This window comes from Suricata suricatta, chromosome 8, assembly GCF_006229205.1.
Source record: "Suricata suricatta isolate VVHF042 chromosome 8, meerkat_22Aug2017_6uvM2_HiC, whole genome shotgun sequence".
Lineage (NCBI taxonomy): Eukaryota > Metazoa > Chordata > Mammalia > Carnivora > Herpestidae > Suricata > Suricata suricatta.
In genome coordinates, this window is record NC_043707.1 from 102,624,108 (window position 1) to 102,641,763 (window position 17,656).

Here is a 17,656-nt window from a genome sequence, read left to right on the forward strand (position 1 = left end):
CTGAGCAAATTAGTTACTCTTTCCACCTGACCTTTCCTTTTCCTGAAATACTCCCTAGATTCCCATGAACTCATTAGAGTTTTATTCCTTGCTTACTAAAAGTTAGAAGTTAAAAAGGCTGAAATCAACTCTTAGAATGATTTAAAAGGGTCAGCAAATTTTTCTTTGACGGGTCAGGTAGTAAATATTTTTAACTTTGGGGGCCATATTCTCTCTGTCACAGTGACTCAGCTGTGTTATTGTAGCACAAAAGGAGTAATACATAATATATGAACAAATGATCATGACTGTGCTCCAGTTAAACTTTTGTTTTCAAAACCAGGCCACAGGCCAACTTTGGCCCTACAGCCATAGTTTGCTCACCTATGATTGAAAGTAAGCTTTCTCTTCCTGTCTTATCTATCTACTTTCAGGAAGGAATCCCAACTGGAGAAGTGGCAACCAAATGTAGAATTTATCAGAGACCGTTACATCATTTGTTACACACACACACACACCAAAAAATCTCCAGAGCATTTAGCTGGACTTTTCATGTAACAGGACTGCCATATGGGAGAGGAAATATAATTATCTTTCTCTTACCTTTCTCAGAGTGTATGCTATCAATGGAAATGTCCCTGTATGAGCAGTCTGCATGATCACTGGAGAACCTGTTGTGGGATCTCTGTTCAAAAGCACAGGTCTTGGGTGCCTGGGTGGCTCAGTCAGTTAGACGTCCAACTTCGGCTCAGGTCATGATCTCGTGGTTTGTGAGTTCAGACCCCAGTCAGGCCCTGTGCTGACAGCTTAGAGCCTGGAGCCTGCTTTGGATTCTGGGTCTCCCTCTCTCTCTGCACCTCCCCTATTTGTGCTCTGTCTTTCAAAAATGAATAAACATTTTTTTAAAACACACAATAACACAGGTCTTGTCTTCCAAACTTCTGCCTTCATGTCCTCATCCATTAGTATTAAACCATTCTTCTTTACCAGTGTGTATGAATTTCCCCCATTTATAACTTTACTGCAAGCAAAAAGCATCCCAAGCACTTGTTACTTAAGGAATATAGATGTATTACTTTTAAGCAAAGAGATTCTAGCTTTTTATAAGATTCTCTGCTCAGACTGATAAGTCTTCTTAAATAGTGCTTTTCAAAATTAAATGTGCCTAGGAATCACCTGGAGATATTAAAATTTATGTTCTGCTTTCATCAATCTGGGATGGGGCCCAAGATTCTGCGTTTCTGATGAACTTCCAATTGTTTTCAGTGCTGCTTGTTGAATTGCTTTGATTGGCAAGGTTTTAACTGCTACTTCTATTACTATAGCCCAGTCATTCAACTTATCATTGGACTAGCAGAACTGAGAATCAGAACTGGTGTTCTTCATGTGAGGTGGCATTGAAAGCTATACTCCTTGACTCTGGTGACTTTTCCAGTTGATACATTTCTTTAGTTTAGTAGTTTCTGTAGAACTAGAGGTTACCATTTGAAATGATCCTTACCCACTTAATATTATCTCATACTAGAAAATTCAAAAACATTATCTCTTTGACTATTGTTCCCTTCTAGAATTCATAGCAGATATATATTAGATACTCTGGATTATATTCTCCATGTCTCTTAAATTCTCCATCATATTTGATTTCTCTGTACATCTCTGTGTTGCAGTTTAGGTGATTTTCTCACATTACTTCCACTTCATAAATTATCTTCTTTTTTTTCTTTTCATTAATTCTCTTTTCACCTGTGTCCAAGCTGCTGCTTAATCCATCCATTAATTTTTTATTACCACTAGTCATTTATTTTCTAAAACTATATTGAAGTATAAATGATCCATAATAAAGCTAACCTATAAAAAGTATACAACTTGAAAATTTTTAAATGTTTATGTATTATTTTTTAATTTTTGTTTACATTTTTTATTTATTTTTGAGAGACAGAGACACAGTGTGAACAGAGGAGGGACAGAGATAGAGGGAGACACAGAATCCAAGGCAGGCTCCAGGCTCTGAGCTAGTGGTCAGCACAGAGCCCAACATGGGGCTCAAATCCACAAAAACGTGAGATCATGACCTGAGCTGAAGTCGGACACTCACCGACTGAGCCACCCAGGCGCCCCTATGTATTATTTTTGAGAGAGAGTGTGTGAGCTGGGGAGGGGCAGAAAGAGAGGGGAAACAGAGAATCTGAAGCAGGCTGTGTGGGGTTTGAATTCATGAACCTTGAGATCATGACCTGAGCAGAAGTCAGATGCTTAACTGACTGAGCCACTCAGGCACCCCGCAACTTAAAAATTTCTGACATATATAGATAGATAGATAGATGTCATGAAACTCTTACTAAAATCAAAATAGTGGACATAGTCATGCTCATCACTCTTAAACATTTCCTCATAGACCTTTGTAATTCCTTCCTCCTGCATCTGCACGCCCGCCTTCCAAGTCCCGTATCAAGATGTTTCATCTTCTGAAGTTTTATTTTTAAAAAGTACATCATACAGTATATACTCTTTAGTGTGGTTTCTTTCTTTTTTTTTCCCATTTTTTATAATAGTTTATTGTCAAATTGGTTTCCATATAACACCCAGTGCTTGTCCCCACAAGTGTCCCCCTCCATGACCATCACCCCCCCTTCCCCCTCCTCCTCCCCCTTCAACCCTCAGTTTGTTTTCATTATTCAATAGTTTCTCATGATTTGTGTCCCTCTCTCTCCCCAACTCTTTCCCCCTTCCCCTCCCTATGGTCCTCTGTTAGGTTTCTCCTGTTAGACCTATGAGTGCAAACATATGATATCTGTCCTTCTCCGCCTGACTTATTTCACGTAGCATGACACCCTCAAGGTCCATCCACTTTCCTACAAATGGCCATATGTCATTCCCTCTCATTGCCATGTAGTACTCCATTGTGTATATATACCACATCTTCTTGTTCCACTCATCAGGTGATGGGCATTTAGGCTCTTTCCATGATTTGGCTATTGTAGAAAGTGAGTGTGGCTTCTTTCACTCAGCCTAATTCTTTGAGATTCATCCATGTTGTTGCCTGTATCAATAATTCATTCCATTTAATTATTTAGTAGTGTTCCACTATATATGGAAATTTTGCTATTTAGTTCTAATAGTTTTTTAATAGAAGTGGAATTCACATAATATTCAGTTAATCACCATAACGGCTCATTCAGTGGCATTTGGTACATACACAATGTTGTACAACCACCATCTAGCAATATTAATGATACCTTTAAGAATAATTTAACAGCTGCATTTAAAAATTTTGCATAAATGCCTATTTTAAGAAAAGTTTTTAAACAACAAAATAGATCAGTCTTTCTGATTAGCTCATCACCCACATACACACATACACACAAAATGCTTAAATATTCACCCATACTAAATTACAATATTCCAACAGATCCAAATGCTTCATCCATTGTTAGCTATTCTACATCCTAAAATAGGCTACTAATGTATATAATATAATTATTTACTATAATTAACCATATATATTTTATGCTATATAATATATAGGATAAGTCTTCCCTCCAGTCGCCACTGAGCAATACGATAGCTATTTGTGCTTACAAGGTAACTGCCTGAGCTTAGTTCCTGTTAGTATCTGAAACAAACACTGCAAATTTTACTTAATTTACTGTAAACACTAATATGCCCCTAGTCCCTAGGGGAAAGATTGTCAACCTACACTTTGATTCAACCCTTTACGTGGCCAGTACACCATCATCATCATTTTCATTTAGTAAAATCAGGTAGACAAAGCTGAGAATGTTCAGTTCTCATTGAATTGTTCTCCTCTCTATTTCTTCTGTTTTTACTGTTTTTAAGTTACAGACATTCTAACAGATATATAGTGGTGCCTTATTGTGGTTTTAATTTTCCTAATGACTAATGAGATTGAGCTTCTTTTCATGTCCTTTTAAAAAAAATTTTTTTATGTCTTTATTTTATTTTGAGAGACAGAGACAGAGAGCGAGTGGGGGAGGGCAGACAGAGAGAGAAACACAGAATCTTTTTTTTTTAAGTAGTTTATTGTCAAATTAGTTTCCGTACAACACCCAGTGCTCTTCCCCACAAGTGCCCTCCTCCATCACCACCACCTCTTTCCTCCCTCCCCCTTCCCCTTCAACTCTCAGTTCATTTTCAGTATTCAATAGTCTCTCAAGTTTTGCGTCCCTCTTTCTACCCAACTCTCTTTCCCTCTAACCCTCCCCCTGGTCCTCCATTAGGTTTCTCCTGTTCTCCTGTTAGACCTATGAGTGCAAACATATGGTATCTGTCTTTCTCTGCCTGATTTATTTCACTTAGCATGACACCCTCGAGGTCCATCCACTTTCCTACAAATGGCCATATCTCATTCGAGAAACACAGAATCTAAAGTAGGCTCCAAGCTCTGAGCTGTCAGCACAGAGCCGAACGCAGGGCTCAAACCCACAGGCTGTGAGATCATGACCTGAGCCAAAGTCAGACACTTAACCGACTGAGCCACCCAGGCGCCCTTTCATGTGCTTTCTTGATGTCCATCTGTCTTTATGGTGTGTCTGCAACGTTTTGCCCACTTTTTAAATTGGATTATTTTTTATTTTTGCATTTTGAGTTCTTTATATGTTCTAGATACATGTTCTTTACTTGATAAGTAATTTACAAAGATTTTACTCCTAGTTTGAGGCCTAACATCATTTTCAATTCTCTTTAAGAGAACAGAAGAAGTTTTGAATTTTGAGGAAATCCAATTTAGATTTTCTTTTATGTGTCATGCTTTTGGGTCATAACTAAGAAATATTTGTCTAATTCAAGGTCACTATTTTTTCCTATATTTCTTCTAAAAGTATTATAACTTTAGGTTTTATACTGAGGTCCAGGATCCATTTGAGTTAAATTTTATATGTAGTATGAAGTATGGATTTAAGTTCTTTTGGGGGAGGAAGAAGAAAGAGGGAAATATGGATACCCAGTGGTTCCCACACTATTTGTCACAAACACTATCCTTTCCATTGAATTGACTTTGCATCTTTGTGTAGATCTCTATCTGAACTCCATTCTGTTCCAGTAGTTTTTTTGCCTATCTTAATATAAATATCACATGCAATTACTTTAACTTTAGAGTAAGTCTTTAAGTAATCTAAATACTCTAACTCTCTTCTTTTCATAGTTGTTTGGGCTTCTTCTAGGTCCTTTGCATTGCTGTATGAATTTTATAATAGGTTTGTCAGTTTCTACCAAAAAAATGAATACTGCCAGTATTTTAATTATAATTGCATTGAATCTGTACATCATTTTAAGAGAATTGGCATATAAAAAATATTGGTTCTTCTAATCCATGAAAATGATGTATTCCTCCATTTATTTAGGTTTTTAATTTCAGCAGTATTTTGTAATTTTCAGCATACATCTTTCTGTCAGATTTATCCCTAAGTATTTCACAAATTTAATGCTATTATTAGTGGTATTTTTAAAATTATAGGTTCTAATCGTTTGTTGCTAGTGAATAGAAATGCAGTTGCTAGTTGTATATCAATTTTATATCTCACAACCTTACCAAACTTGCTTTTTAGTTCAAATAGCTTTTCAGTGGAATCCATATAATTTTCCATATCTCTAATAATTTTATTTGTGATACATCTACTTTTTCACTCTCGATATTTTTTATTTCCTTTTCTTGCCTTAGATTTGAAAATCAATCAGTATTATTCACCATATAATTATCTCAATGGATATAGAAAAAGCATTAGTCAAAAGCTAATCCATTCCTGATAGAAACTTTCAGTAAAGTAGGCATAAAGTAAAACCTGAAAAGACCATCTATTAAAAAAAACTGTGAGCTAACATTTTACTTAGTGGTGAAAGGTTGATTTTTTTTTTTTTTTTTTTTTTTTTTTTTTTTTTTTTGCTAAGGTCAGGAAAAAGGCAGGAATGTCTGTTCATATCACTTCTATTAACCATTGAATTAGAGATCTAGCCAGTCTAATAAGCAATAACACTCCATTCTGCCTACCCTCAGTCCTTGATTATCTCTGATTTATTTTCTACTTCTGTGACTCTATCTACTCTAGGTACCTCATGCAAGTGGAAATATACAGTATCTGTCCTTTTCTGTCAGGCTTCTTTTATTTAGTATTAATGCCTTTAAGGTTTATCCATATTGTAGTATATATCAGAACTTCCTTTTATGCTGAATAATCTTCTGTTGTATCTGTATACCACATTTTGTGTATCCATTCATCTGTTGATAGATATTTGTATTGTTTCCACCTTATGGCTGTCATGAATAGTTCTGCTATGAACATGCATTTATTGGCCATTTATAATCTTTAGAGAATTGTCTTTTCAAGTCATTTGCTCATTTTTTAATTGGATTGTTCATTTTTATTGTTATTGACTTATAGTAGTTCTGAATATTAAACTCTTACCAGATATATGACTTGTAAATATTTTTCTTCCATTCTGTGAATTGTCTTTTCACTCTGAATAGTGTCTTTTGATGCACAAAAGTTTCTAGTTTTGCTGATGCCTAGCTTATCTATTTTTTTTAATACCTGTGCTTTAATTGTCATACTGAAGAAATCACTGCCTAATCCAAGATCGTGAAAATTTTTACCTGTATATTTTTTAATTATTTTTTAAAATTTACATCCAAGTTAGTTAGCATATAGTGCAACAGTGATTTCAGGAGTAAATTCCTTAATGTCCCTTATTCATTTAGCCCATCCCCCCTCATAGGACCCTTCCAGCAACCCTCTGTTTGTTCTCTATATTTAAGAGTCTCTTATGTTTTGTCCCCCTGCCTGTTTTTATATTATTTTAGCTTCCCTTCCCTCATGCCCTTATGTTCATCTGTTTTGTATCTTAAAGTCTTCATATGAGTGAATTCATATGATACTTGTCTTTCTCTGACTTATTTTGCTTAGCATAATACCCTCTAGTTCCATCCCCGTAGTTGCAAATGGCAAGATTTCATTCTTTTTGATTGCCGAGTAATACTCCAGTGTGTGTGTGTGTGTGTGTGTGTGTGTGTGTGTGTGTGTACCACATCTTCTTTATCCATTCATCCATTAATGGACATTTGGGCTCTTTCGATACTTTGGCTATTGTCAATAGCACTGTTATAAACATTGGGGTGCATGTGCCCCTTTGAAACAGCATACCTGTATGTCTTGGTTAAATACCTAGTAGTGCAATTGCTGGGTTGTAGGGTAGTTCTATTTTTAATTTTTTGAGGGACCTCCATACTGTTTTCCAGAGGGGCTCCTCCAGTTTGCATTCCCAACAGCAATGCAAAAGAGATCCTCTTTCTCCAAATCCTCACCAATATCTGTTGTTGCCCATAGTGTTAGCCATTCTGACAGGTGTGAGGTGATATCTCATCGTGGTTTTGATTTGTATATCCCTGATGATGAGTGATGCTGAGCATTTTTTCATGTGTCAGTTGGCTATCTAGATGTCTTCTTTGGAGAAGTGTCTCTTCCTATCTTTTGCCCATTTCTTCACTGGATTATTTGCTTTTTTGGGCATTAAGTTTAGTAAGTTTTATAGAGATTTTGTATCCTAACCCTTTATCTGAGCTATCATTTGCTAATATCTCCTCTCATTCCTTCGCCTTTTACTTTTGCTGATTGTTTCCTTTGCTGTGCAGAAGCTTTTTATTTTGATGAGGTCCCAGTACTTCATTTATGCTTTTGTTTCCCCTTTCCTCTGGAGACATGTTGAGTAAGAAGTTGCTGAGGCCATGGTCAAAGAGATTTTTGCCTACTTTCTCCTCTAGAATTTGATGGCTTCCTGTCTTACATTTAGGTTTTTCATCCACTTTGAGTTTATTTTTGTGTATGGTGTAAGAAAGTGGTCCAGGTTCATTTTCCTGCACGTCACTGTCCAATTTTCCCAGCACAACTTGTTGAAGAGACTGTCTTTATACCATTAGATAGTCTTTCCTGCTTTGTCAAAGATTAGTTGGCCATAGGTTTGTGGGTCCATTTCTGGGTTCTCTATTCTGTTCCATTGATCTGAGTGCCTGTTTTTGTGCCAGTAGCATACTGTCTTGATGATTACAGTTTTGTAATACAGCTTGAAGTTTCAGATTGTGATGCTTCCAGCTTTGGTTTTCTTTTTCAAGATTGCTTGGGCTCTTCAGGGTCCTTTCTGTTTCCATACAAATTTTAGGATTGTTTTTCTAGCTCTGTGAAGAATGCTGAGGTTATTCTGATAGGGATTGCTCACCTATATTTTCTTATAAAATTTTTATAACTTTAACTCTTTAATTTTAGATCTTTGATATATTTTGAGTTGATTTTTTTGTATGGTATAAAGTGAAGGCCCGACTTCATTCTTTGTACCTTTCCTGGGACCATTCATTGAAAAGACTGTCCTTTCTCCTTTGAATGGTCTTGACACCCTTATCAAAAGTCAATTTATCATATATGTGAGAGTTTATTTCTGGGCTCTCCAGTCTATTCCATTGGTCTAGATATCTATCCTCTGTCAGTGCTACAATGGTTTTTATCATCATCATCATTATTTGAAGTATAATTAACATACAGTGTTATATTAGTTTCAGGTATACAATATAATGATTCAATAATTCTGTACATTACTCAGTATTCATCACAGTAAGTATACTCTTAATCACCTTTATCTATTTCACCCATCTACCCTAGCAACCAGCAGTTTATTCACTGTATATAAGACTGTTTTTTTGTCTTTGTTGGTTTGTTTTGTTCTTTAGATTCCACATATGAGTGAAACCTTATTTCACTCATGGTATTTGTCTTTTCCCTAACTTATTTCACTGAGCATTATACCATCTAGGTCTATCCACATTGTTGTGGATAGCAAGATCTCATTCTTTTGTATGGCTGAGTAATATTCCATTGTTCATAAGAATGGATAAAGTACTACAATGTTTTGATAACTACAGCTTTGTAGTAAGTTTGGAAATCAGGAAATGTGAGTTTTCTGACTTGGTTATTTTTCAAGATTGTTTTGGCTACTGTTTTGGCTATCTGCGTCCTTTGAATTTCCATATAAATTTTAGAATGGATTCTTCTGTTTCTTTAAAAAATGGCATTGGTATACACTCAGTTGTTTCTTAAAGAAATTTAAATAATAGGAAAAAAATGCTTCTTAATTTTCCCACAAAGTTCCCATTTCCAGTTCTCCTTTGTGTAGATCCAGATTTCCATCTGGTTGGTACTGTTGGTACTTCTACCTGAAGGACTTCCTTTAGCTTTTCCTCTGATACACATGCTGGTGATTAATTCTTTCACCCTTTGTATAGCTGAAAAAGTCTCTATTTCATCTCCAATTGAAAGGTAATTTTACCTTTGATAAAACCTTTGGTTGACATGTTATTTTTTTTTTCAGTGATTTAACAGATGTTGGTTCCCTCACTGTCTTATCACTTGCACTGTTTCTGAGATGACTGCTTTCATTCTTAATTTGTTCCCCAGCACATATTATGTCTTTGATTTCTTTTAAGATTTTTTCTTTTTATTATTAATTTTGTGCAATTTGGTTGTGATATGCCTGGGTGTAGCTTTCTTTGTGTGTGTGGTTTTTTTTCACCTGGTATTCATGTAGATTCTTGGATCTGTAGCTTTATAGTTTTTATCAAATTCAGAAAACTTTTGGCCATCATTTCCTAAAGTAAGCTTTCTCCCCAACACCCTGTGCACCCTATTCCCAAACTCCAATTACACTTACACTATACTGCCAAAAGTTATACTCACCTGGGTCCAAAATAAAATCTTCTTGTTCCAATTGGGCCTCTAGGCTACCAAAATTGATAATCTACCTTGTCAGGTTCTATGTTACCTCATCATTTATAGCTCTAATTTTTCGGTTTCCTTTTTATTTCTGGTACTCAAGTATTTCTCTTCCTTTGTTTCTTTCTTTCTCATGCTGAGTAATAGTTTTAAAGTTTTTTGTTACATTATTTTAAAAGTTTGTTACATTTTATCTATCATCTTTAAATATTTGTATTGAGAGAATTTCAAGGTATCTTGATCCATATCTCTTCAGGAATACATACCAGAGCCATTTCCCTGTTTACAAGGTTTTATATATCAGAACAAAGAGCAAGGCATACATTCTGACCTGAGCATTCAGAAGAACAGATAAATACCATATATGTATGTTTGTGTGTATATATTTGGTAAGTATTTGAAACAAGCCTAACCACTATAGCCTGCTTCAATTTAATAATTCAGAACTTTGCATTGGGCTTTGGGCATTAACTGATGATTATCAATTTTAAACACTACAGAGGAGTAACAAGTTACACGAAATTCCGTTTCGGGTTAAGTAGCTCATTTAGGAACCATTTGACGGGTCAGAATGTTTTCATTATTTTTTAATGGTTTATAGGAAAATCTGACTCAATGGCTACTATCTGAGAGAACTATACTAAGCCACCTAGTATGGCACAGTGGGAAAAAAACATAGCCTTTGGGGTGAGAAAGACTAAGTTTGAATTCTAATTCTTATACTTCTTAACAAGCCATCATATTACTCAGAAGAAGAAATACATGTAAATAAAAATTACTAGTTTGAAGAATACTTAGAGACTCCAGAACTTGAGGTATGTAACTATTGAGCACTGGTAATTCCATTCATTCATCTAACAGATATGTATTTAATGCTTGCCATATGTAAGATAGTACCCTAGATGCCATAGGAAATACAAAGACATATCAAATAGAGTCTTTTCCCTCTGGGAGCTTACAGCTCAGGAAGGAACAGTGAGACGAACATACAAATGAGTGTAGCACAAAGCAATATGAGAGCACTGACAGGTATGCTGTAGATGAAAGTATGGCTCCTCCGGCTTTCTTTTGACTTCCAGTTTCATGGTAGATATTACTCCATGCTCTTACTTTCAATCTGAAGGTGTCTTCAGGTCTAAAATGAGTCTCTTGTAGACAGCAAATAGATGGATTTTGGTTTTTTATCCATTCTGCTAACCTGTGTCATTTGATTGGAGCATTCAGTCTCTTTACATTCATTGTTATTATTGAAAAATATAGGTTTAGATTCATTGTGTTCTCTGTAGCGTTCATGCTTGTAGTGGTGTCTCTGGTGCCTTGTATTCCTTGCAACATTTCCCTCATAGAGTCCCTCTTAGGATTTCTTATAGGGCTGGTTTGGTAATGATAAATTCTCTCAATTTTTGTTTATTTGGGAAAACCTTTATCTCTCCTTCTATTTTGAGTGACAGGCTCGCTGGATAAAGGATTCTTGGCTGCATATTTTTCCTTTTCATCACATTGAAGATTTCCTGCCATTCCTTTCTGGCCTGCCTAGTTTCAGTAGATAGGTCTGTAACCGCTCTGATAGGTTTCCCTTTGTATGTTAGGACCCTTTTATCCCTAGCTGCTTTCAGGATTCTCTCTTTATCTCTGTATTTTGCCAGTTTCACTTTATGTCTTGCCAAAGGTCGATTCAAGTTACATCTAAGGGGAGTTCTCTTTGCCTCTTGGATTTCAATGTCTATTTCCTTCCCCAAATTGGGGAAATTCTTGGCTATAATTTGATCAGGCACCCTTCAGGACCTTTTTCTCTTTCTTCCTCTTCAGGAACTCCTATGATACGGATTTTGTTCTGTTTGATTCTATCACTCAGGTCTCTGATTCTCCTTTTGTGTTCCTGTATCAATTTCTCTCTCTTTTTCTTGGCTTCCTCTTTTGCTATAACAATGTCTTCTAATTCACCTATTCTCCTCTCTGCCTCTTCAATCCGTGCAGTGGCCGCCTCCATTTTATTATGCACCTCATTTTTGCATTTTTTAACTCATCACAGCTATTTTGAAGGTCCCTAGTCTTGGTATCAGTAGCTTCTCTAATGACTTCTATGCTTTATTCAAGCCCAGCAATAAACTTCATGACAGTTCCAAATTTTTGCTCAGTTATGTTGCTTATATCTGTTTTGAGCAGTTCTGTGGCTGTGACTTCTTCCTGGAGTTTCTTCAGGGGAGAGATCTTTCGTTTTGTCATTTTGGCTAGCTTTCTGTCTCTTGTCAGTTTTAAAAGCTCATTGTGCACTGTGCACCTGTTAGTAGTGCTCTGTTAAAGGAGGCTCGTTGACTGTCCAGGTCCTGTCCTTTCAGGAAGTGTTATTTTAGTGGTGTCTCTTGGTTCCTCTTGTTGTGCCTTTGGTTATTCACTACTAAGTGATATTTGGGACTCTCCCCATGTGTACTTTGGCTTGTTTCTTGAGGTAGCCCTCTTATCCTTCCATTTTTACTGTGCTGCTAATCAGTTTAGAGTATCTTCATATCCTGGTTTCAACTCCAGCATCAACAATTCCACATAGTTCACCACTCTGGCACTTGAGATATGGTGCTTAGCACTGGCACATGTGTCCTTAAGCATCCACTTGCCTGCTTAACAGCATTCAGGCCTCAGGGAAATGCTTCTTTACCTCTCTTGTCTTATGTCCTTGAGTGAAAAGACAACTGTGTCTAAGTGCTATGAGGTCTTTCTTGTAGATTGTACTGCTACCAAATATGGAGATGAACACCAGTGATGTGGGTGGATTTGAATAGGAGTACCCCTTTCAGCCGTCTTTTCCTTCCCTGCGTCTTGTCTGACTCATCAGGTCTTGTGCTGGTCCTAACTGTGTTTTTGCTTCCATCACACCCGTCTTCATGGCTCTCTTATATTTTTTTAATGTTTATTTATTTTGGAGAGACAGAGACAGAGCACGAGCTGGGGAGGGGCACAGAGAGAAAGGGAGACAGGATACAAAGCAGGTTGCAGGCTCTGGTCTGTCAGCACAGAGCCCGATGCGGGGCTCAAACGCACAAACCGCATGATCATGATCTGAGCTGAAGTCAGACACTTAACTGACTGAAACACCCAGGCACCCTCTTATATTTCTATGTAAAGCTAATGTAGGATATTTAATGATAGAGCTAATGGAGCAGGAACTATTCCAAGTAGAAAAAGAGTGACTTTATTTAAGGAACAAAAGTAAAATAATGCAAAACTCGAACCTGAACTCTTCACAAAATAATGAAGGTGATCCAAGCAAGCAAGATTCTCTGAGTCTTCCCCTATTAAACTGTGGTCTGCCTCTGCATCCCCAGTGCTGTTGTAATGCCTAATATTAAAAGGAGGGCGTAGGGGCGAGAAGGAAGCCATTTAGCTGGTGCAGGAAGTCCTCTTATAACAGGTGCCACATTTTGTGGCAGAGATCCCTATATTTAGTGGCCTTTCATATCTGCAATAGTCTTTTAAAACAGAACTGTTTACTTAGAATGCTTTTATTATCAACTATATTTGTGCTCTAAAGGCTTCCAGCTGTGGTAGCTTTTAGAAGGTCCCTTTGTTGTCTGTACATAGTGTCATAACAGGTCATTTCTGCCCAGCCAGTTGATTTCATTGACGCAGGTGGGGTTGCTTTTTGGTTTAGCTCTTCTCTTCCTCCTTAATTTTTACTGCAGACAATAAATAGTTTATGTCTGGAAGGACAGTTTTTTAATTCAACAAATGCTTATTAAATATCTCCTAAAATGTACGCAGTGTGTGAAACACTTGGAATGTAGAGGTGTGTAATATAGATAAGGTCCCTGACTTTATGATGCTTACAGTGTCATGGGGGATTCTCACATTAAGTAAATGATTATGTGATAATTAACTGCAATTGTGATAAAGGTTTTAAAGGGACATTACAGAATGTTACAAGAGAAACCTAAACTAATTTGGAGGAGTGGGATCAAGAAAGGAATGTAAAATTAAAATAGTAAACATCTTAAGTATTTTCCCATTTGAAATATAGAAAGATAGGCTACTCCCATAGGTTATATATATATATATTATATATATATAGTATATTAGCGATTTCTGAATTTGGAAAGATAGAATTGTACACAGAGACATAAAATCCTTAGAAATTCAGTCTTTTAATTTAATAAATAACAAAAAAGGGAGATGTTATTTATCCAAGAACACAGCTTGCTACTGGCTGGGATTGGATTTGAACACAGATCTACTAGTCCTTCCCCCCCCCCCATTACCTCTCCTCAGTAACTAATTAAATAAAGACATTATGTATCAAATATAGATCAGCCAGGGCTAAATGAACTATTAAGTGGCCACTGTGTACAAACTTGGATATGGAGTGGATAAAGGAGTTCACAGAGTAATGAATTAGGGAAATGCTAATATAAACAGAAATGTACAAAATATATCTTAACAGAGTGATTGCATCTGGTCATAGTAAAACCTAGTATATATACCAAAGTGGGAAATATCCAACTGGAATTAACGAAAATATATTTAAAGGTATATGCTATTTCTTTATAATATAAATACCGGGGCACCTGGGTGGCTCAGTCAGTTAAGCCTCCGACTTTGGCTCAGGTCAGATCTCACATTCGTGGGTTCGAGCCCCGCGTCGGGCTCTGTGCTGACAGCTGGCTCAAAGCCTGGAGCCTGCTTCCAGTTCTGTGTCTCCTTCTCTCTCTGCCCCTCCCCCTCTCATGCTCTGTCTCTCTCTGTATCAAAAATAAATAAAACATTTAAAAATAAATAAATAAAATATAAATACCAATTGCTTAGTACAAGTCTCCAAGTAGAAGTGTTTAAAACCCATTTCTATTTCTGTGTAATATTATATGACATGTAAATTATCCTTGAATGCTTCACAACCGGAGTGGTTAAATATTGTTCCTGATACTGTGTTCCACCATATAAATCACCTAGCATCCCCTTTCAATATAGGTAGTATAGCAACTAGCTTTGGCCAGCAATTTATAATTATTCCAAATTTTTTATTTAAAAGATTAGAAGTTAATGAAATGTTAACTATTTGTATCTGAGATTTTGGAATTAGCTGAATCATTGAAACTAAAAGGAGATTGAGGCTGAGAGACAAGGCCAGTCTTAAATAGGTATGAGTGAGAGCACCTAAGTATATATTGATTTGGGGAGACAAAGCATTAGAAAGTATTAAGTTCAACCATATGAAATTTCCATTTATAGAGGTAGAAAACATTCAAATATTGGTGACTTTATATGATTCATTCAGCTATTACACAAAATGGCCAAAAAGGGAACCTATATTCTAATGTCAGCAGATGTGGGTATTTATTAAATTTAAGTACATGTAGAAATTCTAGTAGTTGAATTAACTTTTAATTTCATATGAAGTAATGATTTAAATGTAAGCAGATGGCACAGTCATTTCAGAAGCTAAAAAGGTTTTAAAGGATCTTCACCTTGGATAACTACTAAGTCATCCACACTTCTTGCGCGTGAATATTGTTGGGAGTACTTAGTTCGATAACCAAGTTTTATGGTGTGATGTGGACTGTAGTTAACCAGTATTTTGCTTTCAGCCTCTTCTCATGCTGACCAGAGGACTACTTTTTAGTCCTTTACTCTCTCCCAGTCCTTAGCCTCAGTGGTGACAACTCCAAGTTTATCTTTAAAAAATCAGGAGAAAGGGGGAAGGGAACTAATCATTGTGAAAATGAACTGTCATATGCTTTGTAAGAGGCTTAATATGTTATTATGTTTAATTCTCACAGCAATCCTATGAAACAAATGCTATTTCTGTTTTATAATTGAAGAAACTGAGATCCAGAGAGAGGTTAAATAACTTGCCCAAGATCACACAATTTATAAGTGGTAAAGCCAGGCTTCAAACATTCTTATTTTACTATCTACTGTGCTACTCTTCTTGTTTGCTTATTTCTATCCTATACACTTTAAAGTGTCTTATTTAATTATAATAAATTCACTCAGGACTAAGACAAGGTGATCATCATTGTTTTCTATAAAAAAAGTAATATGGTAAAACACATTTGAATCTTTTTGTTTCTTTTAAGGATGAACGTGAAGCGAGAGAAAATGTGAAACGAGAGCAAGACGAGGCCTACCGCCTTTCACTTGAGGCTGACAGAGCCAAGGTAGGTTTGGTCAAGGGGCCTTTGACACAGAAAACTCAATCCTACAGAGTCTTTTATTACTTATTTAAGTGCCAACCCTTTTATCACTTTGATCCACAACAGTGTTAGATTTGCAATGGAAAAAGCTAGATTCAGTTAACAGAATATAATTCTACCCTTGGTTCTTAAAGCATGATTCATTTCGACAACACAAAGTTTATTAACAGTCATGAAAAATAAAAACAAAAATAGGCCTCATATTTATTTTACTTATTTTTTAACCAGTCTGTAATAAAAACCCAGCAATATTTAAACCACTCATATATTTAATATTTCTTGAATACCTGCTTCTGTACTGATCATTGAAGGAGGGGAAAGAAAACTATCCACAGGTTCTACCTTCAAAAGTCTCACAATGTGGTGTAAAATAATTTAACTCCAAAACAGAGTTAGCTATAATACTTAGGCAAGGATCATAAAAGTCACAAGGGAAACACTGAGTTCTGTGAGAGATTAGGGAGCAGGAGTTTCAGTGGAAAGTTTTTTCTAGCCTTTTTAGAGAGCAATAAGTGGAAATCTGCTGAGGGAGGGTTTCATTGAAGAGGTTAAATGTGTGAACTAAATAGAGAAAAGAGATAAGGGGTGGTATATGCTAGCACCAAAGAGAAAGCACAGGTGAAGACAGAAGCTTATGCAGATAGAGCTTGGTATTTTGGTATAGGAGAAACCGCAGAAAAGACCAGAAAAGAAGACCAGAGAACAGTCTCCTGAAGGATCTTGAATGCCACACTACCCAGAGCTACATAGGTGTCTACATGGATTCTCCACATGATCAGAGAGCTACGCTTTGTGGTTGCTTTCATTTCCGTTCTTGTTCCAGAGAGAAACATTTCTGTTATCATGGTGCTGGGAGTGAGCTGTTCTGTTTTGTTTTTTTCTTTTTAACTAAACCAGTGTTATTGAGTGCTGGCTCCCTTTCTCTTTTATTGACAGAGGGAAGCTCATGAGAGAGAGATGGCAGAACAGTTTCGTTTGGAGCAGATTCGCAAAGAACAAGAAGAGGAACGTGAGGTAGGAGATAATTTCAAGTAAAGTTATTCAAAAGCTAGGTTTATTTTTACTGCATTTGATACTGAAGCTGTTAATATTTCTTACAACTTCTTTCCACTTTCTTCAGACCCATTTCATTGTGGAAGACCTAACCTTTCCTTGAAAGACTCATTCCTGCTTTATTGTATGGGACTCTTAGAAAACTTGACCTTATACTAGTTACACGCTTTTCTGTTCTTTTCAAGAAATTCCTTTTTTTTTTTTTTTAATATAACAGATGCTCCCATCCTTCCTGGATATTGTTTCATCCCAAGAATACAAAACTGTGTTTTCTGCCCCTTTCCCAGTCTTCACTTTCCCCACCAAAAGACACAGGGTTACTTCTTGCATTGGGCCCCTAAATACGGGAAATCCATTCGGCATGGCTTATTCCCCCCCAAAGTTCATGTCATATTCATAACAGTATAGAGAACTTTTCATTCACTCATTTTGCAAATATTTTTTTAAATACTTAGTACATTCCCAAAATCTCTCAGGGGCTAAGAATAAAGACATGGGTCATCCCCACCAGGAGCTCATAGTCTTGTTAAAATAGAATTACAAAACTGTATGTGAAAACTGTGATAGAGATTTTCCTAGAGTGCAGTGGGAACAAAGAAAAGGAAGGGATGTCAAATGACTTCCTAGGATGAGTTCACAAAAAATGACTTTTGGAACTTTTTCTAGACATGGGAT

General features: G+C 36.4%; 1 protein-coding gene across 3 annotated transcripts in view; it reads left to right on the forward strand.

Moving 5' to 3' along the window:
* Positions 1-17,656, forward strand: part of FAF1 (Fas associated factor 1) — a 474,908-nt gene that overhangs the window by 402,632 nt on the left and 54,620 nt on the right. For all 3 annotated transcript variants that reach the window (XM_029946447.1, XM_029946449.1, XM_029946448.1), the window contains 2 exons: positions 15,812-15,892; positions 16,865-16,942. In XM_029946447.1, the coding sequence (XP_029802307.1) occupies positions 15,812-15,892; positions 16,865-16,942 (159 nt within the window). The remainder of the gene's footprint in view (positions 1-15,811; positions 15,893-16,864; positions 16,943-17,656) is intronic.